A 25,613-nucleotide genomic window follows, 5' to 3' on the forward strand; every position below is an offset into this window, starting at 1 on the left:
CTTAATTTCTGAACAGATGGTTAACTATTAGGCGTTATTTAAGAAAACTCCATCATAATTAAGAATTATTTATTTTGTATATTGGTCTGATTAATTTACAACACCGATAGAACCGTAGGAATTATCTCTAACCAACCATGCATTTTTAGTTTGGAATATTGTTTCCTAAAATAAATCGAAATTACATCTGCATTTGCGATAGTATCATTATAAATTCATATAAGATATGTTTAGTTATAACAAAAGTATGAATTATTTTAATTATAATATGAAAGAAATTTTATTTAACACGTTCACAGGCTACATACTGTACCTATACAGAATGTTTTTCAGTTGTGTGATAAAACTTTTTAGACCGCAAACGTGTTAAATAGTGCGTTTTTCTTTTATTTTTAAATATGAGTATTAATTTTTTAAAATACTTTGACTTCGATTAAAAAGATAGCGTTAAGCGATTTTTTTATCGTTTTCTAAGTAAATACAATAATGCAAAGTCGTGATGATTACATTAATCCTAGCTTAGTAACTTACACTTAGCAATAATTAAGGAAATATTAATTTACATAGAAATATAGTCCGCTGCATAATTTTAGATGAAATGGAAAAGTTTATTTTAAAAGTGTATTTTGGTTTTCTTAAATGACTATGGTTATTTTTGATTCAATGTAGAAAATACAGTTTAAGATATATCTGGTAAAAAGTTAATAATATTGCATTAGGCAATTCAGAGATATCTAAAATGTAGGAGTTGTTACAAACGTTCTGAATCTGTATTAAAAGCCAACTGCAAAATCCCATTTTTTGCGTTTTCGGTTGAAATAAATATCTTTGGACAAATAGTTTGAAATATTAATTAGGCAATCTATCTGAACATCCTTTCTTATTTATCAAGTAATTAGTTATGATGAATTGAAAAAGATACTAGAGTTAGTAAGCCCTAGTAGTCCGCCAAAATCGTTGCTTAAAGTAACGGTTTATAGGCCTGTATTATTAATAAGACTTAATGAATGTAGATTGAAAACTCAAACGTATTAGACCTGAGTTTGAATCGAGTTTTGAGTCAAGTTTTATGGCGCAGTTACACTGTGCGGAAAATTGACCGAGACGAAGCACGAGCACGCATGTCGAAGTATATGGGTGACGCACAACGAAACTAACTGAAGTGAGTGTTTACACTATACGTCTCGATCAATTTCTCGCATAGTGTAACTGCGTCATTACAATATGGGCCTAAAACTACCCTCAAATTTAGTTGGCCGCGACCGCTCGTGGGAGGGATATCTCGGTTTCAGTCGCGTCGTCTTCGTCCTCGTCGTCGCACGCGTCTTCCGGCTCGCCGAGAGCTCTGACGAATTCTGGAATTTACAAGTTACCACAATGTTGACAACGTGGAGCTGGTGAGTAGGTAGGTAATTTATTTTTTCAGTCACTGATATAAAATTCGTGTCGCGTCATTTAAAACTTCGTAACTGTTTTTAAAAATATATAATAGGTAGTTTTTTAATATGGAAGTTAAAATGTTAAGCTATAAATTTTTGCTCACCCAAAAAGTCAATACGGCCATCACCATCAGAGTCCACCTCCTTTATCATGTCTTCAACTGGAAACAAAAAAATCATTCACAATCCATAAGGCAACTTAAGAAAGCATGCATTAGGTAGGTATCTGCCTATCAAATTAGGTTTTCCATACCTACCTACAATGAGACTATAACGCCCTTATTCACAAACATTACTATAAGGTCTCACAGTGCGCGTGGACGCACAGGGTGACACATGAAACAATCACAGAGCTCTACTCAACGCTGTGTTCGATTTGCTGTTTCACTTAAGCAAGCATCGTTTGTGAATATGGGCGTAAAATTCACAAACATTACTATAAGGTCTCACAGTGCGCGTGCGGTGACACATGAACCAATCACAGAGCTCTACTCAACGCTGTGTTCGATTTGCTGTTTCACTTAAGCAAGCATCGTTTGTGAATATTGGCGTAAAATGTTAAATACTATATTTCCCAATGAAACAGCTCAACAACTCACTCTCTTCCTCCGACAAGTCCTCGCCCAAGCACTGCAGCACGGCCCTCAAGTCTGAAGCACAGATGTACCCCCTATTGTGCTTGTCAAACACGCGGAAGGCGTCCCGGAGTTCTCTCTCCTCCTGTTCGGCCGAGCTGGTCCCGCCACCAGCCCCTGACATGGACTTGGAGAGGATGCTGACGAACTCCTCGAAGCTGACGTTGCCGTCGCCTGGGATTAGGAGATTCTTATGAGAATTGGCAGGTGAGATCCTATCTAAGTAAAGGTGTTTTTAATATCGTGTGGATTTCACCACGCACGCGGAAGACACTCGCTAGTGTCCTTTCAAGTATTTATTGTAATGCATGGAATACGGTGCAATCCCGCGTGCGTGATGAAATGTTTGTTTTAGTAATGACACAGAAAAATAATAAGTACCTAGGTACCTACTGTAATGAACAATAAGGGTTCTTTCTCAGGCAGGACTAAGTACAATGGAAGACTACGCGGGAATCCCCGACAAACTAAGCTGTCACAGGTGACTGAGTTTCTTCTGCCACTTCTCTTTTCTCTTTTTCTCAACCATTCAAATGTTGTTCACAGCAAGTTGTTTTCGGGAAGTGTTTACTTGTCCTGAAATGGGCCAAAATACTGATGAAGAATTTGAATATCTCACCATCGCTGTCGACCTCTTGCAGCATGTCGTGCAACTCCTCAACCCTCGCGAACTGCCCCAGACTCCTCATCACGCGGCCTAGCTCCTCCTTCGTGATTGTCCCGTCTCCATCCTTGTCGAAGAGACGGAAGGCCTCGCGGAACTCTGGAGACAACATTATAATTTTAAAGCTGCGGTAATAAATCAAAACAAGTGTCGCAGTCATCCATAAATTGGACTTCAGGACTTGTATTATTATATTATATACTCACTCAGGTACTGTACTTACAACCTACTAAGAAGTAAGGTATAGGTACCTACCTACATAATCAGTTATTTTATAATTAGAAAATCTCTATGAGGTGGGTGGTAGGGGAGACGAGGAGAGTTGTAACCGAGGAGAGTATTTAATGGAACTTATTAACTATCAGCTCGCAACAGCGCGTAGGTATTTGTTAGCTGAAGATTTTGAACTAAAAAACACGCACTGTTACGAGCTCGCTAGTAGTTAATAAATTCCAAAAACTCGACAGTCTCAACTCTCCTCGGTCTCCCTTACCATTAATACACTCAAAGCCTAATTTATTCTATACCTAGACAGTGACAAAAGTTACAGCCAGAATTAAATTTCCATTTTATATGAACGTAACGTAAGTGCGCCTATTAACGACCCCCCAAAATTTGTATTCTATTACCGCCCTATTTTTCTTTCTTTCATAAAGGCATAATAACAGGTTCCAGAAAACACGTTACCTAACAATTATCTAGATATATTTATTGACTATCGAAACGATTAAAGTATGTGTTCGTAAATAACCAGTAAACGGAGTTATTTGACATTAAATGGGACGCGCCGGCAACGGACGCACTTTTCATACTGACGGGCTCCCAGCTACTTATGGTGCACCTTGTTATTAATTAGCAATTTTAACACATTTAAAAAGAGTATACCAACATGTTTTTGCATAACAATATTAATTCGTACTTTAGTTTCCTTAATAAACCCTCAATATAGCCCTCTCGCTGTATTTTTGTGGCTTAAATACAATTTTAAATAAGGGCGGTAATAGAAACACTTTTTATAATTTGGTTCCTAATAACGACCTATGGCGTTGTTAGAATTTAGATAAAGTTTTTTATTTTAGTATTTATATCTTTAATTACGCATTTAACCTCCATTTTGTTGTCTTGATCGATTCATAAGAATATTTCACATAATTAAATCAATTAACGCCATACGATAATTGTCATAGGTTTGGCATAAAACTGCAATGAACATTAAAGAATATCTCTAATAATGTATAACAATAGATTTTATAAAAACCTGTTAAATTCTAATTATTACCTATTTGATATAAAATAAACCTAATAAAAATGATATTTCCCTGATCACGTCTTCATTAAAGTAGATAGGTATTTTAGCTGGTTACTGTTTTTTTTACGGTCGCGAATAGAATAAAGTAATATTCATACTTAATTCTATTACCGCCTCATAACTATAACGCCACCTGCGAAGACTTATAAGCCTGTATTCTGTATAATAATATAACTAACATTTATGACATGACACCAAACCAATCATGCGTTATCACAACTACTATGTAACTTTTTAAGATATTTTGAATAATAAAAAAATAATTTAAAATAATCATACAGTGTCCAATTGTCCATTTATTTTCGAGAAGCGTGCCTTTTCTCTTTTAATAATAGAAAAAATAAATAACTTAGAAAAAAATATTAACTAAAACTAAAAGCAAAACAAATTTAACTTGAAAAAATCAAGTGGTTCCCGAGCCTCTGAGCGGGAATCGAACCCGTGCCTCTTGGAATATACCCAATTGAAGAGCAATATTCTTAGCGGTCGGTAATAGAAACAGAAAAAATGTTAATATAAACACACCTCGTCTATAGGTCGGTAATAGAAACAACTGCTTTTTCAGATTAAATTGCTATTTATTAATTATTGTGTGATTGAATACTCATTGTTACTACTTGAATTCAAAGATTACTTCATAATTGTTATAAATAAATAAAAGGTTCTTTTTTATCACCACGTCTTATATCTAATTTTCTAACGTTTATCCGAAGTCAGCTTAAACTGGCGGTAATAGGCGCATTTACGTTACATAGTTTACCTACTAACAAAGCGAATTAACCATATTGAAAGCTAATAAGTACCTAGTGTATGCTCAGATTATTATACTCATACAAACTAATCCTATCATCGTCCTATATCAATATTGGTGTAGTTCAATCCAATATTCTCAACGGCATACATAAAAATGACATCACTAATTCGTGGTTGTACGTGAACAAATAAGTTAGGTACCGATTACCAGCACTAATAGCAGGAGTGGGGGGTTGGTATTCCCTTTGAAAATTAAACTTGTTAACTGCTTCAATCAAAATGCGTTTAACATGCCGGTCCTTGGTTCCATTTTGATGAAATTGTACCAACTTATAAAAAAAACTATGCAGTTTTTAAGGAATTAACCAAGATCAGCCCTCTCTGATCAGCATCTCTGATTTTGCCGTCCACGCACACTTTAAAAGTCTACTTGACTTTTTAATTTGAATACTACCGGATCCTCTATTTGTCGTGACCCGCAACGTGTTAACTCTTCTCTTTTCCCACCTTTCAATCGTAGGGTTGTCAACTCATACATATAAGTTTAAAAAAATATTTCTACAACTCTGAAATTATTTATCATCAACTCTGAAATTATTTATCATAGGGTTACCCAGTATAATTCAGTATATTTGAAGGGTTATACTCGTATTCCTACCTTTCATCTGCGTCCGAGTGATGCCCGTGGTCTCGTCCACGATGGACGCTTTCCTGTCCAGGGTCGTGTCCGCAGCCGGCTTCAGGAACGACACCTGCCGCTGCTGCTGACCCTACAGCAGGATCTTAAATAAAACTGCCAGAAACCAGGACTCGTGGTAACTCCTCTCTTTACCTTTCATCTGCGTCCGAGTGATGCCCGTGGTCTCGTCGACGATGGACGTCTTCCTGTCCAGGGTGGTGTCCGCAGCCGGCCTCAGAAACGACACCTGCCGCTGCCGCAGGATCTTAAATCTACCCTATCAGAAACTAGGACTCGTGGTAACTCCTCTGTACCTTTCATCTGCGTCCGAGTGATGCCCGTGGTCTCGTCCACGATGGACGCCTTCCTGTCCAGGGTGGTGTCCGCAGCCGGCTTCAGGAACGACACCTGCCGCTGCTGCTGACCCCTGCCGCAGGAGCGCTCCGATATTATGCTGCAACCAAAACTTGGATCACTATTGTGTCATAGGGTCATAGGAGACACCTGCCTACAGCGCCCTATACAAAGTAAGACACCTTCGTTCATTCACTTCAACCAATGTGGGCTATGGCCGTAGTAGTCTGTAGTTGGCTACCTTAATAAACTCCGACAAACATTACTTCGACATTACGTTACTCCGACACTACTGAATATCGACATGACTTTACTTCGACACTACACTACTCAGACAAACGATATTATCCTTTATTAATAAAAATCATGTTTTATTGTGTAACTAACCTAGGTTTAAGTAGTCACTAAAGTTATTCAAATTGGTACGTAAGTACTTATATCACTTTCACATAAAATAACTCTGTAAGAATCCCAATATTGAGGATCATCAATTATTAGTTTATATTCAATATTAATAAATATTCAATGCTGTCTGAATATAAAATCAGTCTCTATAATTGACTTATGTAAAAATTTCCTTTTACAGGAAAAATATTTTATTCATAACAAAATTCCAGCAGGTACATTTATTTATCTACAAAGCCTTAAAAAGCTCAGATATTCTTCCTAATCACTTCCTACCGACAACTCCTCAATTTAACAACCCGATAAACCCCGCCTGATTACCGGCCTTTTCATAACGGCACGACCTCCATTTTATTTATTGCCATCCCAAGCCTTTTTAATCGGTGAAGCGTACAACTTAACTGCGGACCCGGCTGCTACAGAATTCAATTTAAAAATTCTATTTGCTGCGAAGAGGGTCTGATCAAACAGCTAGGTTGAAGTTTAACGACTTCTGGAACGTTTTCCTTGAAATTGTAGAAGTTTCTCTATAATTAATTAAAAGAAAACTAGTGTTTTATGCAATGGGTTATACTCGTATTGTCCGAGAATCACAGGTGATTGACATTTTTTTTATTTACTTACTAGCTATGCCCGCGTCTTCGCCAGTTTTTCAGTTCCAGTTTGTCACAGAAATATCGTTATAAACTATAAGCCTCCATACCTACCTTAATGTAAAGTTTCACCAAAATCCGTTCAGTAGATTTTGCATGAACAATTTATTTTTCCATCCATTCTCAGAAACTTTCACATTTATACAAACTTCAAGTTCAGTTTGTGGCTCTACCTATATTAAATCATCCAGAAAGATTGGAAAAAAAGCCTTGCAAAAAAGGCCTCTTTACAATTTTAAATTAAGATAGACCTAATTGCCAATGAAAGGCTTAAAAAGTCGTTAATGCGTAAAACCCTGCGAAAATTGTTGGAAGTTTCAAGTAATAAATTATAGTGACAATCTAAAGCTTCGCTGAAAAGAGCGGTAGCATATTCAGCCCCTGAAATATTTAGTGAAAATGGATGGTCTTAATTTATGTTAATTAAGAAATTACACGATGCTAGTAGAAATTCACTTTCCCAGACTACTTATTATGTAGTTAAAGTTTGTTATGCTCAATGAGATAAACTAAACTGTGCCCAATTATAACATTTAATAAGACTACTACTTATTTAGTTATTAAGCTATAAGCAGAAAATCAAATTATCCAAAGAAAGCGATAGCTTAAAGACTCCTACTACTCAAGTTAGAGAGAAAACAGTAAGTTTTTCTCTAAGTAGGTAAACGAATTAATTAATAATTCATAATGTCTTTCATCCTACTTGGATGGGACTAAAATCAAACCAATTTAGCGCTTTAACAACAAATGTTTAATTAATTAGTTTAACAAGATCTTAATTTTCTAAAAACACCCATTATACGAGCGTATTTAATTTACCTTCTTGTACAGGCAACAGGACTTTGTGCTATTCTATGGTCTTATGTTACTTGTGATAGGGGCTATTTTGCAAGAAGTTAATAGTCGAATGGGTTGGTGACTGTATTTAGGGGAAACCTTTTCTATCCCTTCATTAGATTAGGATCTTGGATACGGAAGGAAAAATACATAATAAAGCAGACCATATTGCACTCTACACTGAACTGAAAATTGCTTGATTATGTTCTATAAGACGCTTGATATACTTTTATGGACGGTTATTTCATGTTACCTACCTACATTTGGAAAATATCTACTTCCTTAACTTTTATTTGTCGTTTTAGTACTGTACTTACTTCCAAAGAGTTGGGCTGATACTCTGATAGAGTCATTTATTTTAGGTACGAATTAGTAGATCTTACTTCCGATAACAAATAGCGAAAAAAGTCACATGCAAAAGCTATATTTATATTACTCTTGCCTGGGCTTTAACCTTGTAGAATCCTAATTATTTAAAAAAATAAAAGTATAAGTTCTTTCATAAACATCCATCTCCAAGTGAAAGTGAACATGCAGAAAGCTTACATTTTAATAAATTACCAACACACCGAAACAAATCAAATTGTTGTATTATAAGAGATAAGTAGTACAATAAAAACAACGCATCAGATAGTTCATCACAGTTTTCCATAAATAAATCGCACACGAAAATCCAGTGGAAAATCCTTCAATATTCAGCACACTAATATGTCAAAGGCTGAATGGAATATAAGGGTGGCCTTCAATTTCACGCTGAAGCGAGTTCCAATAGAAAGTGTGAATCACTATCGAGAAGGCACGCGAGTTACAAAGAACCAATCGATAAATACTCGATGCTAAAAGTTCATAGAAGTAAAGTCGCAAGCACAAGCATCACAAATTATTAGATTTTTATGTCAGCTTTTATTAACCGACTTCAACAAAAGGAGGAGGTCCTCAATTCGGTTAGTATTTTTTATGTATGTTTTAACTTGATATTATTTAGGTCAATTGCAACTTAATTTGTAACTAGTTCCCATGGGAAGTGGGTTAGCTTGAATACCAGTGTTTATGCATTATGTCAACATTGTCAATGCAATATGATTATGAGATGGACCTGATTCTGCTAGCAGGATCACCTGCAGACCACCCAACTCCTCAATGGTTTACAGCAACAATATCGTAACTGGACTTGTTAGTTTTGTCTTGATTTAGCTCTTACATTATGGACAAAGCTTTTTTATGTTCTTTTCATCATCATCATTTCAGCCATAGGACGTCCACTGCCGAACATAGGCCTCCCTCAATGATTTCCTAAATGGCCGGTTGGTGGCCTGCCCATTGCCACTTCAGCTTGCTAATCCGTTGGGCTATATCAGCGACCTTAGTTCTTTTACGGATCTCCTCATTTCTGATTCGATCTCGTAAAGAAATATCTAGCATAGCCCTTTCCATAGCACGCTGTGCAATTTTGACTTTTACTACATAATTTTAATTTCTTATTCTAGATCTAGAGACTGTCATTGAAAAGATTCCATTTCAAAATTTCCATTCCTTTGTGCAAATTCCGTTCGATTATGCCGAATTTGTAGTTAATAAAGATGCGATAAGATGCAAAGATAAATCTATCGATACTTATCTTAAAAATTATCAGCAATGCATAATTTTTTGCATTACATAATATCTGAAAGGATTTGTATGGAAGTTAATTACATTATTAGTATTATTACCATGTTGATTGAGATAATTTTTCAAGTACCTTATCTATTTATGCATCTACGCGTAGAATGTTATTAAAAATCAATCATTTCATGATTAGTGATTATTAAGGGGTATTTATAATAAAATATTACTTATTTACTTGCCAACAATTAGGTACTTGGTAAAAATATTTCAAAATTCATTAACACAGTTAAGATATAAAGTAATGCTATTAATGTTTTTGATTAATTACCTCGGCAGCTTTGAACTTAAATGGAAGCTTCATCGATCATACATTACGTTCACGAAAGTTCAACTCAAGTTTAGATTAACTTCGACGTAACTTCCGTTAAGGAAAACCACAACTCTGAAACAACCGGTACGTTACCGTAGGTAGTAAATTAACTACTTAAAGCAAACTAAGTTAATGATTTGAAAATTCACATTTATTCACGATACCTAAATCTATGGATAATATTATGGGCAAATTAAATAATTTTAAAGGACTCTCTACCAAAGAAACATGGCAAATATAAATCATTTCGGTGATTTCTTTTTTTTTTTGAGGTTTCAAGAAACAAATAATAATAAACTGTTGTAATACAAAGTTTCTCAAAAAAATAATTCGGACTTTTTCATAAACCTGATGCAGAACGTCGGGTTGCGAGCCGAGCGCCCTTGTCTCTAAGTAGGTGGGCATTTCTACGGGGACGACCGATCGACCTACTGGGGCGAAAAAAGTACCTTTAAAATTGAAGTACGGACTTGAAAAAAATCACACGTATTTATAGGACTCTTGACTTGATGGAGAGCATATTTAGAAGACCGCCAGGTTTTACATCTCGCCTTGAAAAAATCCGAAAGTTCAAAAACGGGCGAAATTTGGCCTAAAATGGAGTGTCCGGTTTCCAGAATTTACTCGTTTTTGCTTCATAACTTTTGAAATAATAACTTCCCCATTATGAAACCCACATTCACAGAACAAGGGATAGTTAATAAAGCTATATAAATGAGTTTCTTTATTGCAAGTCCTTGGGTTTTAATACAGTAACACATTTAAATTTTGTCCGACGTGTGTGCCTCAATTCCGTGATTTTTACTTTTATGCTCCTATATCACTAACAACGCACAATACGAACACCCACGCCTGATTCCCATAAACTAGCAGTTGCACTCGAGTGGTCGAGCAGTATAAAAGAGGGATCAGTCGCTTTGAGGAGCATTTTTCAGAGGTTTGAAATCACTCAGAATTTTTGGTCACTGGTCATTTCTCAAACCGGTGTGCGATATTAATAATGTTCATGAAGTATTTAATGAGATTACTGCTGAATTAATTGAGTATTTAACTGATATCTGCCATTACGTTTGGTAGAAATCGTTGTAATTTATAATATTTTCGAGTAATTTGATGAGATGTGATTTTTCCTCAATTCCGTGGATCTCAATTCCGTGGAATATGGGGCATCGAATTGAGAAAACACGTACACCGAATTGATATTAAATGAAAATAGATACTTTTATTGTGCTATAAATTGTTTGTGTAACTTAAAATAATAATGAAATCAATAGAGCATAATAATAGGGTGAACTACCAACCATTGGACCGTACCAGTCATTGGACAGAAGACAATAAAACTAATTTTTTGAGGTTTCATTAAACAAAAATACACTGCTATTGCTATCTTATTAAAATAATTCTTCCAGGTTCTTCCCTCGACCTTCACCAGATCGTCGGTCTACCTAGTGGGGGCCTGCTCACTGGTCCGTGGTTTCCACTCTACAACTTTTCAGTCCCAACAGACATTATCTGTACGAGCTATGTGCCCCGCCCACTGCTACTTGATTTATGCAGTTTTACGGGCTATGCCGGTCACTTTGGTTCTCTTGCCGATATTCATATTTTTGATTCTTATTAGGCTCATAGTAAGCGACCAAGTTTCTCACCCATACACCATCACTGGCAACACACACTGGTAGAAGACTTTTGTCTTAAGACGCTGCGGTATTTCAGACGTAATAGCGAAGCTTCCCGATCGATGCTTAGCTGAGTTGAATTCAGCGATAGACCTCTTTCTCAAAGTTGGACCTAACTATCTGGACTCTTGTCCCAGGTATACACAATTGTCAACAACTTCGAGTGTAGTCTCCAACCTTCAGAGGAGAGGGTGCAACACGGACATTTGACATGATTTTTGTCTTGTCCATGTTCATTTTGAGACCCACTTGTTGAAAGGCTCTACGGAGGCCATGACTCCGATATCATGCCCGATATCGCGACTCCTTGGTCTTCTGTATAATCTGCCGTAGCGTACCTGTGTGTGTACCTACCATAATACTAAAGCCTTTTCGGAAACAAGCTTGTTCGGAAGACTGGAAGTCGTCGAGTCTGCGAGCGAGATGATTCGTAAGGACTCTCGAAAACAGCTTGTAAACACGCCTCATAAGTGAGATGAGTCTATAATGCTATCACCACACTTCTGTGCCATGCCGGAGGCATTTTTCTTCGAGAATGACGTAATTGAACTGCTTCTGTAGAGCCTTTAGTACCGGCGAAGCTCAGCTATAATGCCGTAACACCTGGTGCCTTGTTGTATTTCAGCTATTTGAGTGCCATTTTAATCATGTACAAACTGACGTCCGATATAATATCTTCGGTATAGTGTCAGGTCAATCTAGCTTTTGGGTTTTGCAATATTTGTTTTATGTTTAAGGTTAAGAATAAATAAACAAAGAGACCCTGTGTTATGTATGTATTTGTTTTATTTAAATAAAATTAAAATAATTTATAAAAATTAAGAATTTATTATAGTTCCTTATTAAAAAATTAAACATTGATTAGGATTTTTGTTTTATTCCATTGGTATTTCAGACACATAAACCTAAAATGAACCATCTAACTAATAGACCAGCAATCAGATATCAAAATGTTTTAAGTATTTATTATACCTATTAATTATTGAAATACATTAGGTATTTCTTCATAATGTCATCAATTCTAAGTTTGCGGAGCGATTTTTATATTTGGAGATTCATTTCTCAATTCCGTGATTCATTTTCTCAATTCGGTGCTCTCTCAATTCGATGCTTAACATTTCTCATAAACCACTTCACAATATTTAGTGACAATGCTATTTTTACATTCAGAATGGAGTAACATTTATTTTTTTGTATTGAAACTACTTAAAAAACTAAATATAAATTTTAGCACCGAATTGAGAAAAAATACACCGTACAGTAGAAATGCCCAGGTACTATACCACGTTCATACTCGTATTTTGGCTTGTATTGTCACAGAATGTTAAGCAAACATTGTTAACCGAAGGGTATTCTACTCAAACATGTTATTAACCCAACCCAGCCCATCTAATGAGCGTGTCAATTCGGCATTTGGCAGTTATATGCCGCTTGAATACCGGCTAAACTAACAACCTTCAGAGCGAATCAAATTAAGTTACTTAGGTACAAAACAACACTAATTCGGTGTTGCAAATTGTACAGAAAAGAACTTTTTTTATTTTGGACCCTAAGCTGGTTCGAAATAAACATAATTTATTTTTGTATTTCTTTAGATATCATGGATTCCATTAAAGGTAGACCTTATAGATGAGCAGATCTGGGGAATACCGGGGATACCTAAGTAAATATGTATTTTAATTCCAAAAAAACTTGATTAAAGAAGTTAAAAGTTACTTCGGTTTATACCGCCTTCTATAATATTATTCTAACTATACAGGGTGGAAACGTTAAGTGATCTCACTCGATTATTTCTAAACTATACAAGATATCGAAAAACTGATTACTGATTCTGAAAGTGCTTTACGAGCTCTTTCAAACGATATCAGTAATAGGTTACAGAATTAACTGGATCTATCCGAAAATTCAATGTTTTCAGCCTCCATACTAAATGTATGCCACTATGCCAGCCACACAATATTAGAAGGGTACTTCTCATTTACACTCAAATTTGATGGTCACACAATAATAGTTCATAAACGGTATAAGTTAGAACAATAACTTTGAAATCAGATGAAAACATATCTATTTAGCTACATACAAAATAAATTTTATCGTAATAGAAGCAAAAATAATACGAAAACATCACATGAAACGATACAAAACGGGGTCATTTTTCGCGTTCTCATCATGTCACACCTTCGGTTGCAATGAAACATTTGGTTACTGCATTCACAATTTTCATTCAATTTGTGTGTAGCATACTAAAATCATCGTAATTAAATATACTTTCCACACAATAGTCAAAAAAATATCTTCTTATAATTATTTCGAATTGAGGAAGGAAAATACGTTGGTCACACGATTTTAGGTAACCTAAAATTTTGAGTAATCATACAAGATTGCCGTTAAACCGAACACCAGCAACCAATCACTGTGTTCTATTCGGTTAACGTCAGTCGAGCTCCTGCCATTGCGGAGGTGAGATAAGTCGATCGTCGCTTCGCGAAAAAAATACGTAACTTTTTGTGATTATCCATAGACATTCCGTCGCTTGCTTGATCAATATTTTCTACCTCTAAAATTTAAACAATTTAATTGAAACTTAGGCCATTGAAAACTTAACATGTTACACTTATTTGTGTAGTATTGGACTTGAACCGTTAAACTCAAATTTAGGGATAATGAATAAAAAACTAAAATTTTCGTCACCTTCGTGGCATCACCTTCGTGGTGTTTTATACACGAAGGTGATTTTAGGCCACGAAAGTGATTTCTTGCTTTGGTTTATTTTAAAATATAATGACTGGTGTTTAAGTTTTTACAATATTTTAATAACGAATAAATTATACGTGTTAAGTAGAGTTCAGTACATCAATAAAAAATTAAGGGCCTCGTATTTTTTTTGTCTGTATGACTGTATGTATGTCTGTATATGTGACTGTGTATCTGTTTGTAAGATAAATTTAATCTGAAGTTTGAGTTAAAAGTTGTACAACAAAAATACGAGGCCATCAGCTGGCCTCAATAAATAAACATATTTTTTGTTGAGGGACTGATAAGTTAAGAGTTCTTTTTAATTGAGGTACTGATAATCCTTTCTTTGCTTCTTTAGCATTTCAGAATGCCACCAGTATCACCCTTAAAACCAATTGCGTAGAATCTTGTAACTTAGTAGGTGACGTTATCGGTAAAATTTTATCTTGTATTTAAGTACGTACCTATTTATATTACGAACAATGAAGGAGTGCTTCGACACGTATTCAATACAAATCAAATCAATTAGGGCCTAGTTGAATTGACCCACAGTCACTCAAAAAGTGACTTTTTGAACCTAGTTATTGCCATTTATCTATGAAAATAAGACAAAATATATGTTTTATAAATACTTAAGAGTCATTTACAGTAGTAAAGTTTGAAAAAAATATTGCTGTGAAGTACAGAATCACTTTCGTGGCATCAAAAAATTCAAAACGTTAAAGCTTCCAAACCAGACTCACTATTTGACTGATTTACTGAGAATACACTCTTCACATCAAGCGCTACAATTTTTGTTTACAAAAAGTTGAAATAAGTTAAAAATAAAATTTGCCACGAAGGTGACGATGAGAACCGTGGCGATGAGAAATACCCAGAAGTGTTAATTTTTTTATTTTAAATAATAAACACTTAAAATTAATTCGTGAATTGCATTCTTATTTAAAATTATTCACGGAAAACATTGGTTTTAGGCTTTACTTGCTATAATATTATCAAGACATGAGTGCTATGATTGTGGCAGTATTAAATGTATGGAAGCTGAAAACATTGAATTTTCGAATAGATCCAGTTTATTTTATAACTTATTATTGGTACCATTGGATAGAGCTCGTGAAGCACTTTCAGGATCAGTTGCCAGTTTTTGGATATCTTGTATAGTTTTTAATATTATGAGGTTTTACTAAATGTATGGAGGCTGGAAACATTGAATTTTCAGATAGATCCAATTTATTATGTAACCTATTATTGGTACCGTTGGATAGAGCTCATGAAGCACTTTTAGGATCAGTAAGCAGTTTTTGGATATCTTGTATAGTTTAGAAATAATCGAGTGAGATCACTTATCGTTTCCACCCTGTATACTTATTTAAATAAAAACAATGTCAAATTACGATTTTGTTCGAATCAATTGTCATACCTACTGACATCATAAATTCTTAGTCACTTATACCACTTATTATACGTGCACATAATCATGTAGTATTTTCATTTACAATAGAAGTTTATCGCGTAACCTAGAGCACATAAAAAAGCTAATAAAACAAATCGTAACAACAATTTTTATGCCATCATCAAGCATAATGAGAACCATTTATTTGATAAACTCCTCTTTTAGGCATTTCCTTGTCGTTCCAAGGAAGATTCGAGTAAAAGAATTTAAAAGATTCTGAACATTCCTGCATTTTCCAAAGGTAATAAATGGAGGAAGGCGAAACTCTTTTTATTTATGCGATAAAAATAGACGCTTTTATCGCTGGAAATTTTCTTTAGATGGAAAATTTCAGAACGTAATGCTTTGGGCTTTTCCAGATATTAACACAACTGTATTGTTAAGTGTTTCATATAATGTCATATTGTAATTCGGGATTATTAGACATTTAGTGGTTAATTACTTATCAATCAATCGCCATTAACCTAAAGCGACAAACGCGAGACAGATTCGCTGCCGAAAATTTCGAACATACAATAACGACAGCGGATGCAATCCTCAATATTGACTAATCCTATGGGTGAATAAGGACCACTTTGAAGATCATTAATGCATAAGGCTGTTGATCAGAAGACTTACCTCTCGGAGGGACTGATGGCCAGGTTAGGAGGCTCTCTGCTGGCAGGCCGGGAGTCGTCTGGAGGGCCGGGCTCGCCCCCACTGCTGCTCGTTTGTCGAGTCTGTGTACAAAAATAGCATTTAAGAATCATTTTAGTTAGTAATGAGACATGCCATCGAAAAAAAGTAGGTACCTACCAAATGTCTTTGAACTTCGATCAGTGAGTTTTTACGCACACGCACGTGAAATTATTTTTATATAATTATTTAAATAGGTAGGTAATCGCATAAAATACTTCTGAAGTTTCAGAATACTTAACGCATGACTTTTAAAACCCTTTTTTTTGGACGGGAATTTTTGTTTAGGAATTAAACTGTAGTAAAACAAATAATAAATATTATAAGCGTTTAGTTCCTAAATTGAGTTGTCAAACTATAAAAACTGTGATGTTAAGTTAACTTACAACAAATTCGAATCGTGTTAAGGAAAATCCGAGGGTCAAGCAAGAGAAAAAACAGAAGAACATCGATATTGGTTGTCGAGAAACGAACGCAGTTTTCTTGATGGCCAGTATCTCGCGGCCAACCAATGAGGATTGTGTGCAATAAAAAATACTAACAATCTTGTTAAAAAAAAAAAAATGTATTGTGATTTCTGTGATTTCTTCCTTTTCATAGTAGAGACTAACCAAAATTTAAGATAAAAATTGCTAATTTTCTTTAAAAAAATATAAACATGGTGTCAACTCACCATGATCCCTTTGAGCTGATTCACCAGCGGCGAATCAGCGAAGAAGTTGTTCACCGCGGAGAATATGTTGGCGCGTTTGTTCGTCTCGTCTGCGCGGGCGTTCCCACGCCCGCAGCTGCTCTAGCAAAACACGAAAGTTAATTTGGACCTTAAGTTTACGGCATTTGGGTTTAAAATGATAAACATACTAAGTCGTGAACAAGCAACTGCTTTAGCAAAACACGGGATAGGTTAGCTGGTGTAAATTTAACCTTATGTTGAATGTGTTAGAGTTATAAAAAAGTACGTTATCCCGGTTTTTGAATTGAGAGCTTCAGCTTCAGCGTGCTCTTCTGACAATTTTATTTCATACTAGTTAAGTTCACAACTACGAGCAGAAGATCTTAAGTCAAAAACCGGGGGGTTATAGTCGTTAACAAGAAATTTCACAAAAGGATTAAAACTATAAGTGCACATAGTAGGTACCTACTCGTACTGAATCTGCGCAGCTTTGGCGAAATTATACTATCGACTAGCTTTCCGCCCGCGGCTTTGCCCGCGTGGAATTTTGTCTGTCACAGAAAAACAATATCACGCGCGTATTCACTCACCCTTTAGACCTACCCTGGACTACGACAAACAATTTAAAACCAAAATCAGCTCAATCGGCCCAGCCGTTCTCGAGTTTTGATCAGACTAACGAACATCAATTCATTTTTATTTATATAGATAGATTTGTCGAATGAATGAAAAGTTTATATGATTTTATTTAACTAATTTATAATCTTAAAAAAACACGACGAGGCTAATTCTCGCTTCCAATGGAAGTTCAGCGGCCTTAAAATAAGTTTCAAATATCCAGAACATCCGTCCCTATTTACTCACGTATGTGCAAAATAATGGGAACCCTACTCCTAACTCTACATCGATCCATTCCAAGAACACAAGGGTGGGTCTAGCACACCCCCTAAAGCAGCTTTAAAGAGCTTTTCTTAAGCTCTGACAACGACAACAGAAAGTCAAATACGTGCAATATGGAACTAATATTACAGAAGACTTTTGCTTGCAAGGTTTTCCCAGTATTAGGTATTTTATAATTCATATTATCCCTTTTTCGATTTCTCATCTCTTGGGAACTAAAGTACTTTAGCCCCAGTAAATTGCCTATAATGCTACCACAACACACTTCTATCTTATATTTATAAAGAATAGAAAAGTGAGTGATCACAAAAACTCACATAATGAACCTTTTCATCACTCTTATCACAAACATAGCACAAAACCAACGGTCGATTCCAGAGAGAAAACTAGCAAAACTGAGAACTCGTATGCGAAAGTGTTAGAAAAACATGTAGAGTTAACATCATTTACGTTAGCTTAAGTAAACATTATAGCAAGGTATCTATTTTTAATTTCTGACTGATTGGTTAATCTCGCGCTAGTGTTTATTAGGAAGAACGGAGAAATTGTGGATTTTTGTGGTACAGTCGGCGACACAAAACGTTGCAACCAAATATTGGGACTTTTTTATCTACGACGAAGAAGCTTGGCCTGCATCTCACCTGATGAAAAGTGATGATCAGAACGAAGGTGGAAGCGAGCGTCACCCGGAATCCTGAACCACAGAGGAACTGGCTATCTTACCTCTACCACAGAATAATAGTAAGTACTCCTCTACCACAGAATAATAATAAGTACTTCGTACCTCTACTGTCGAAACTAAGTTGTTATGGCGACAGACTTAGGTAAGATTGTGGTAGCTAGATAGTTTGACACCTATTTTTGACGCATAACTGAACTTATAAAATCTGGGGCTATTGCATTAGAACTAGTTAAATATACTAGCATAATCACTAATCTGAACGTAATCCTATGTATGGCTGACTAACGTTCGTGAATACTACTCGTTTAAGGTTCTGCATAGAAAAAAATGTTTTAGTTGTTATTATGTACTGTATTTGCGGGCACAAAAACTAGTTTAGTTTACAAAATAGCTGGCATAGCTTAGTCTCTCTAAATCATTGTTATGTCAATAATTTGAGACGTTTATAAAATCTATAACACTTGTGTTCCCAACTGTCCTCGCGTGTCTGCGTAACGAGAGACTGTAAATTAAGCTCTATGTCCATGGTATTAGAGATTGGCCTTGTCCTTGTGGTTTAGACTAGACCCCGTGGGAACAAAAACAAACAAATTGGGTACGAACGTCTTCCATTGGCTTTATTTATCACTACCAACTACATACGTCTGTGTGTGGATTAAAACATTTTCTTTCATGAACAGGGTCAAAAAAACTATTTCGATTCATTTACTTCAAATGCAATTATGCTCTTAAAAAGTGCTTTACACGAAGATATTTCAACGTATACTTAGATGTTTCAGAATTAAATAAATAAATAAATAAATAAATTGAATTTAACGAAATTATACCAGTGTGTTAAAATTTCACATGTCAAGATGTTATTGATGACTCTGAAGCATCCAAGTCCAAGGATAAAATTTTAGGGGCAATTAATCATTCATACCTGAATGACATTCAGTAATAAAAAAAAGTATTATAATGTTGAGAATATCTAACTAGAAGACATGAAATATTGTGGCATTGAATTGTATAATATTTTGTTTGAAAATAAACTACCCATTTACTCGAACTCAAAGATCAAATAAGGATACCATAATATTTTATGTAACATCATTAAATACAATAATTAACGCTCGCAGATTTTTCCAACATCGTTCTTTTCATCACAGGAAATCGTACTGAACTACGGAAGCCGGAAATCAATGAGTTCGTAGCGCTACGAAATGAAAACATGGCACTACGGCTACGTGCTACGCGCTACGAGCCTGTAATAACGTAGTTTGAAAGTCATTTATTTTATTTACGAACTAAATGATTTATGAAGAACCGATTATACCTACCATTAATTTTATTGGCAAGCAATTATTTTGAATTTTTGTACATTTGTATTTAATATTCTAGTAGTTTACTAGGCTGATTTTAAAAACTCTTTCACCATTACAATCCTCCTTTTTTTTCTGAATAATATTTCTGAAAAACATAGGCACATAAAAATACCTATTCTACCCGTGCGAAGACGTGGTGGTGGGCCGCTAGTTGAATCACAGAATAATAATAAATATTCATGTGTTTTTATTGTCTACACACCCTATTGATGAATTTACTACATGAGGTAGCTCATGCATGTATTTACTACGAATATCATAGGACGTAAAAAAAAAGAAGCGCTTAGATGCGGATACAAGACTTGTTAAGAAATCTTTGAGGGAAACCTTCTTACAGCAGTAGACGTCTTCCAATTACATCATTCAATTAGTTAAATATAGTGCAGAGTAGATAAAAGACTAGTCGGGTCGGGTCGGGGTCAGAAACCTTTGGGCTGACAATCCCAAGGCCCCAAGGAAAAGCAATGTTGAAGCTATTGAGAGCGGAAGGCAAATAGGAAATGATATAGTGGGATTGGTGGTAATGGTTTCCTTCCTGGGCATTTTGTGGAGCCAGTGACAACATGTCAAATACTGGTCATTCTAACGACAGGAAGGTCTTTGTATAATTTCCGTCACGATTTATATTTTTCAATAAATTCTCTAAGCTGGCGACTAAAGAAAATAAAATAAGTTAAACTATACAAAATCATGTATTTCGGCCTGATATAACACCTTCGGCCTAATCATCACTTACCATCAGGTGAGATACAGGCCAAGAGCTTCCTCGTTATGGATAAAAAAAATTAGGCACTTATACAGTGTCTCGTTTTGAATTTATGACGTACTTTGTGCCTATAGTCTGCGATTGTACAATGCACATCAAAACTAAATATTGTGGCATATTGTGTAGTTTTGATAAAAGCGTTTTTGCAACAAAAGAAGTGTGATGTCATGTCTGTTGACTGCTATCTTTTGGTGACGATACCATAACGATACGAAACGTTCGTCGTTCGTCAATCGAAAGGCGTAAAATACTTCCTCGTAATTTTTTTCCTTAAAACCTTCTCAGAATTCTATAGTGACGTGTTGAAATACGAACCGGAAACTCGAAATAATTTGGAAAAGTGCTTCGCTAGCAGTCGTTGGCTGAATACAGTAACGTAAATTCCGCAGTATTTATTTTTATAAAAGCTGAGAAGGAATTTTGTAAATGGATGTGTGTTGTAATGATGATGATTTAGAATTTTACATAATATTCAAAAACGCTATCTTAAAAATAGATTTTCTACAGAATTTGATTTGTCACATCGACGGTTATCGTGTAATTTGAGTAAGTATAAGTAGTTATAATATATCGAGAAAATTATGACCAGTACCTATGTGCGTCATTGTATGAATTATGTTCCGTCATAAACATTACTACATATCTTATTGTCTAATCTTCTAGTTTTCTTTCTACTTATTATTTGTTTAAATTTTCAGTTCTTTGGTAGATAAGTAGAGAGAAATTTGTTATTATGGATGATTTAATTCAAAATTTAAACTATAATGTCTGTATGGAATATAAATAATAAACCGATTGAGTTGTAAATAAATAATGAGAAGAGCCTTCGCACTCCAGACATAGAACACTCATGAATATACAATATATTCTTCTATTCTTGAAAAATCTCATATTTTTTAAATTTGTACATAAAACAGAAGACATCCTGAATGTAACTTTGTATTAACAAATGAAAATGTGTCTTTGGAACTGAATAATAGAGATAGGACACGATAATAGTTTCATTTAGGAAATATAACAATCAGACGACAATATGGAAGTAATAAAAGGCTATCAGAAGGGACAAAGTAACATATCGCACCTTCGGTAGAACAAGGGCACAATTGCACTTTTTGCCATTTTACAGGAGAGCTATATTAAGATTTTTATTGGATTTAATATGGTCTAGCTCTGATAATATTCCTGTAAAGTGGTCCAACTTTGCATGACATAAACTATATACTAACTATATACTTTTTACGCGCATTGCTTGCGAGAATAAAAAGCTTTTAGTTTTTTTTATATTAATTTTCTTTTCAAGGAGGGGATTAATTTATGCCCTTGTTCCACCAATATCTAAATTATTTTGTAGTTATGACCAATTTGAGCTTTAATTTAGGATGATGTTAGAATAAAAATAAGCAGTGTTTTTGCATAAATAATGTATTTTTTTATTAATTTAAAAGTGTGTAGTAACTTCACACAAAAAAAGTGAATAAAACTTAGAGATAACATGACTTTTTAGTATGTACTGATTGACTCACTCATCACAAAATGTCAGAAACTATAACACCTACAAACTTGAAATTTGGCAGGTAGGTTCCTTATAGGGTGTAGACAGCCGCTAAGAAAGGATTTTACGAAACTCCAACCCTGAGGGGGTTAGACGGGGTACACGCGTACGAAGTCGTGGGCGGCCGTTAGTTCTTTAATCAGTCTTCACTCCGTTGCAACTACTGTTCCAAAACAAATTTACTTAGCAAAACTCTGGAAATATGCTCGTAATTACTTATAAAGTAATAGAATTTTAATAAAAATAACATAAACTTAACAAAAAATAGTCTCTTTATGTTTTATTCAGTACCTACACTGTTTTTAATTATAACTTAATCCTTTCATATTGGAGTTTTAGTTAAATTGTTAAATTTTTAAGCAAATTTTTTGGAATTGCACTCGACTTTAAGACCAAAGAATAAAAAAAATTGGACGGACAAGGGCATAACTGTCTGAACGACTTTTGCCCTCCAATTTTTGAATTACTTACTAGGCATAAGTGTGATAGATGTGACCTTGTCACTCCAGAAACCAAAAACATTAAAGGGCATATTTACCATTGCGGCGTTAGCGCTCCAAATGACAAGTACTTCATACCCCGCTGACGGCGCAACTGACCAATGAGACTTTGTCGCGTCAGAACAGTAAAATAAAAGCGCCAATAAGACAAAGCCGCTATTTGCCCCTGGCGGTTTTTTGAAGGAATTAAACGGGTGTCTTTGTCTCAACAGTTGAAAACACATTTTTAAAGTATTTCTGCATACTTAACTCATTTTTGCAATTTTTGACAATAATTGTGCCCTTGTTCTATCGAAGGTGCGATATGTGTTGTGTAGTCGGGTGAACACAATGAAAACATAAAGAAGGGAGTGGGCGACTCTTTGAAGTTGCACCTAGCATATTTTCTCTATGACAATAGAGAACATATTCTACATATTCAAGTAAAGACCTATTATTAATATTACTTTCAACAACATAATAGTTCTGGTGAAAATCAAATATGGAAACGTTATTATAATAATTAATATGAAAAAAGAACAAACATCCTGGCTTGAGGTATTTCTGTAATACAATAATAATCACAGCTTACAGCGCACTGAATACTCAAGTCATGACTGCCAATATGAATTTAATGAAACCCAGCTGCATTTGAATTGCAAATCTTGTGAATTCGGTCATTTGGTCAAACAATACCCATGTAACATCACTCAATGCTAACAATTTATTGCTTTTGCCTGAAAACCAATTTTAAAAATAAAATATTGAGTGTTTTTAATCTATGTCTTACCTGTTTTTAAAAATTGTTGCACAGATTTTTATGTTGGCACAATGGTTTGCGTTTTGGCGCGAACTATCGGTGAGGAGGTTGGGTCGGAACTGACGAAGGATGCTGGAGGAGCCAAGCGATCGCGCATGCGTACACTGCTGCGAGTTTAAGGTGGAGTGCTGTTGGTACGATTTTTCAGCAGTCACATAAAGCCTTCGATACATGAGTCTGCAGTTGTATTAATGGTTACAGTAGGACAAATGGAAAGAAATGTTTTGGTACTAAAAGCTACTTGGAATGTCTGCGAGATGATGTCGCACATTGTGGTCTCACATGATCTCTCATTGGGAACTAGCAACAAGTTTCACCCGTGTTTCAAGTCCTAACAGCAGTTGCAGCGTCTCGTTCTTAGGTTGAGCATGAGATGTCATGATGAAGGCCATGATTCACTTGCAAATAAGTATAAATCAACCAACAATGGAGATATAATATTTCTAAGAGCTCTTTCCCACGGCTATCCAGTTTTGCGAGGTCCTGCATTACTGGATCAAACAAATGGGTGTTTGAAATTCGAATTCAAAATTCGAACGGATCGGCTTTTTGCGGAACACTGTTAGAAAACAGTTGGTATACTACTTTCAACGGGATCCTGCAAAAACAGAATATCAGTGGGAACTTGAGCCCTTACAGTTCGATCACCTAAAAGCTTTGGTGGTTTAGTCTAACACAAGTGTTGCGGTGCACTGGTCCCCCGGTTCTGCTGTTTCAACAAATAATTAAAAGAAGTCATTGTTTCATGAAAGTCTCAGATCCATAAAATAAAACGCATCAGCGAAACTCCTTCCTAACCAGTGCTTAAATATAATGTGTAAGCAAAATATACATCGTGTAGATACAGCAACAGTGTGAAGGGGATCCAGCGGCACCACTCCGCTCGGGTGGCCAAGCTAATACTAATAACACGGATAATCTTTATACCTACGTAATAAATAAATCATTGTAAGCCTCGTGCTAGACAATACAAGCACACACAGGTATAGAGTAGGATGACCAGCACACAAAGACCGCGATTCTATCATCGTATAGATGAATAAACGTTTAGGATGTGCCTAATTTATTTATTTATATTTAAGGTCATATTAATTGGTACCTAAGGCGAACTTAATGCCTTTAGGTATTCTCGGCCATTCTTCTCGCATCGTATGTTAATAATAATAATAATAATAAATCTTTATTTGCCAGTAAACATGGTATACAAAGATGGAATATTCATAATGTTTCAGACATGTTTAGCCAGAGAATTAAGCATGCAAATTATAGTAAAAAAAACTCAAAACAATGCTCAAAGTTTAGCCGGGCCTTACAGTTAATAATTCTTTAATGTCATAGAAGTTCTGTGAGACAAGCCAATTATAAAGATGCGCCTTAAATTGATAAATATTTAATTCTTTAAATTCTTTGGGTATATTGTTAAAAACCTTTACGCACATAGTCAAACAGCTTTTGCTGTATTGCATGGTTTTTGGAGTATCTTGCAGAACCAGTCTATGAGGATCTCTACTATTTCTGGGATAAATGTCACAAGCCCTCAAAAACAAATGCTTATTTTGCATTACAAATAAACTTATCTCTAGGATATACAGTGATGTTAATGTCAGCAAGCGAAGTTTCTGGAATAGTGGTCGACAGGATGTAAGCGGCGGAACACCACATATTGCTCTAATGCATTTTTTTTGTGCAATGAAGGCTCTTTTGATATTGGTACTGTTTCCCCACATCAGTAACCCGTATCGTAATATGGATCCTACATATGCGTGATAAATGGTGATTGCAGTTTTAACAACAGTGACGTTTCTCGCTTGCTTCAAGGCATAAACAAACCTATTCACTCTATTACAAATATTATCTATGTGAACTTTCCAATTTATATCTTGATCTATAGTTAGTCCCAAGAATTTCGTTTGTTTTACCTCATTAATTTTTGTGTCCTTATAATGAATGTCAAGTTTAATGTTTTTATATTTATTGAATTGTATGTAGTTAGTTTTAGTCAAGTTAATTTTTAGGTTGTATTTGTCAAGCCATTTTAGTAATAAGTCAATTGTATTATTGGATGTCACTACTACCGAAATATCATCGGCAAACGCTACACATTTATGGTGTGACACGTCAAAAATGTCAT

General features: G+C 35.2%; 1 protein-coding gene across 6 annotated transcripts; it reads right to left on the reverse strand.

Moving 5' to 3' along the window:
- Positions 1 to 55: 55 nt before the first annotated feature.
- Positions 56 to 23,539, reverse strand: LOC135082162 (neo-calmodulin-like). Of its 6 annotated transcripts, none has more exons than XM_063976929.1 (9): positions 23,453 to 23,534; positions 17,389 to 17,470; positions 16,920 to 17,039; positions 16,190 to 16,290; positions 5,794 to 5,933; positions 2,694 to 2,837; positions 2,039 to 2,248; positions 1,544 to 1,600; positions 56 to 1,355 (listed from the first exon to the last, which is right to left on the reverse strand). In XM_063976929.1, exons 3-9 carry the CDS (start codon positions 16,920 to 16,922, stop codon positions 1,249 to 1,251), a joined length of 762 nt encoding a protein of 253 aa, XP_063832999.1. In that variant the 5' UTR covers positions 16,923 to 17,039; positions 17,389 to 17,470; positions 23,453 to 23,534; the 3' UTR covers positions 56 to 1,248. The 6 variants fall into 6 exon arrangements, with proteins under 6 accessions (XP_063832999.1, XP_063833000.1, XP_063832998.1 ...); XM_063976930.1 differs by lacking the exon at positions 23,453 to 23,534 and adding an exon at positions 18,137 to 18,232 and having other exon boundaries at positions 16,920 to 17,034; XM_063976928.1 differs by lacking the exon at positions 23,453 to 23,534 and adding an exon at positions 18,137 to 18,232.
- Positions 23,540 to 25,613: the final 2,074 nt, after the last annotated feature.

This window comes from Ostrinia nubilalis, chromosome 21 (assembly GCF_963855985.1).
Source record: "Ostrinia nubilalis chromosome 21, ilOstNubi1.1, whole genome shotgun sequence".
NCBI classification, from domain to species: domain Eukaryota; kingdom Metazoa; phylum Arthropoda; class Insecta; order Lepidoptera; family Crambidae; genus Ostrinia; species Ostrinia nubilalis.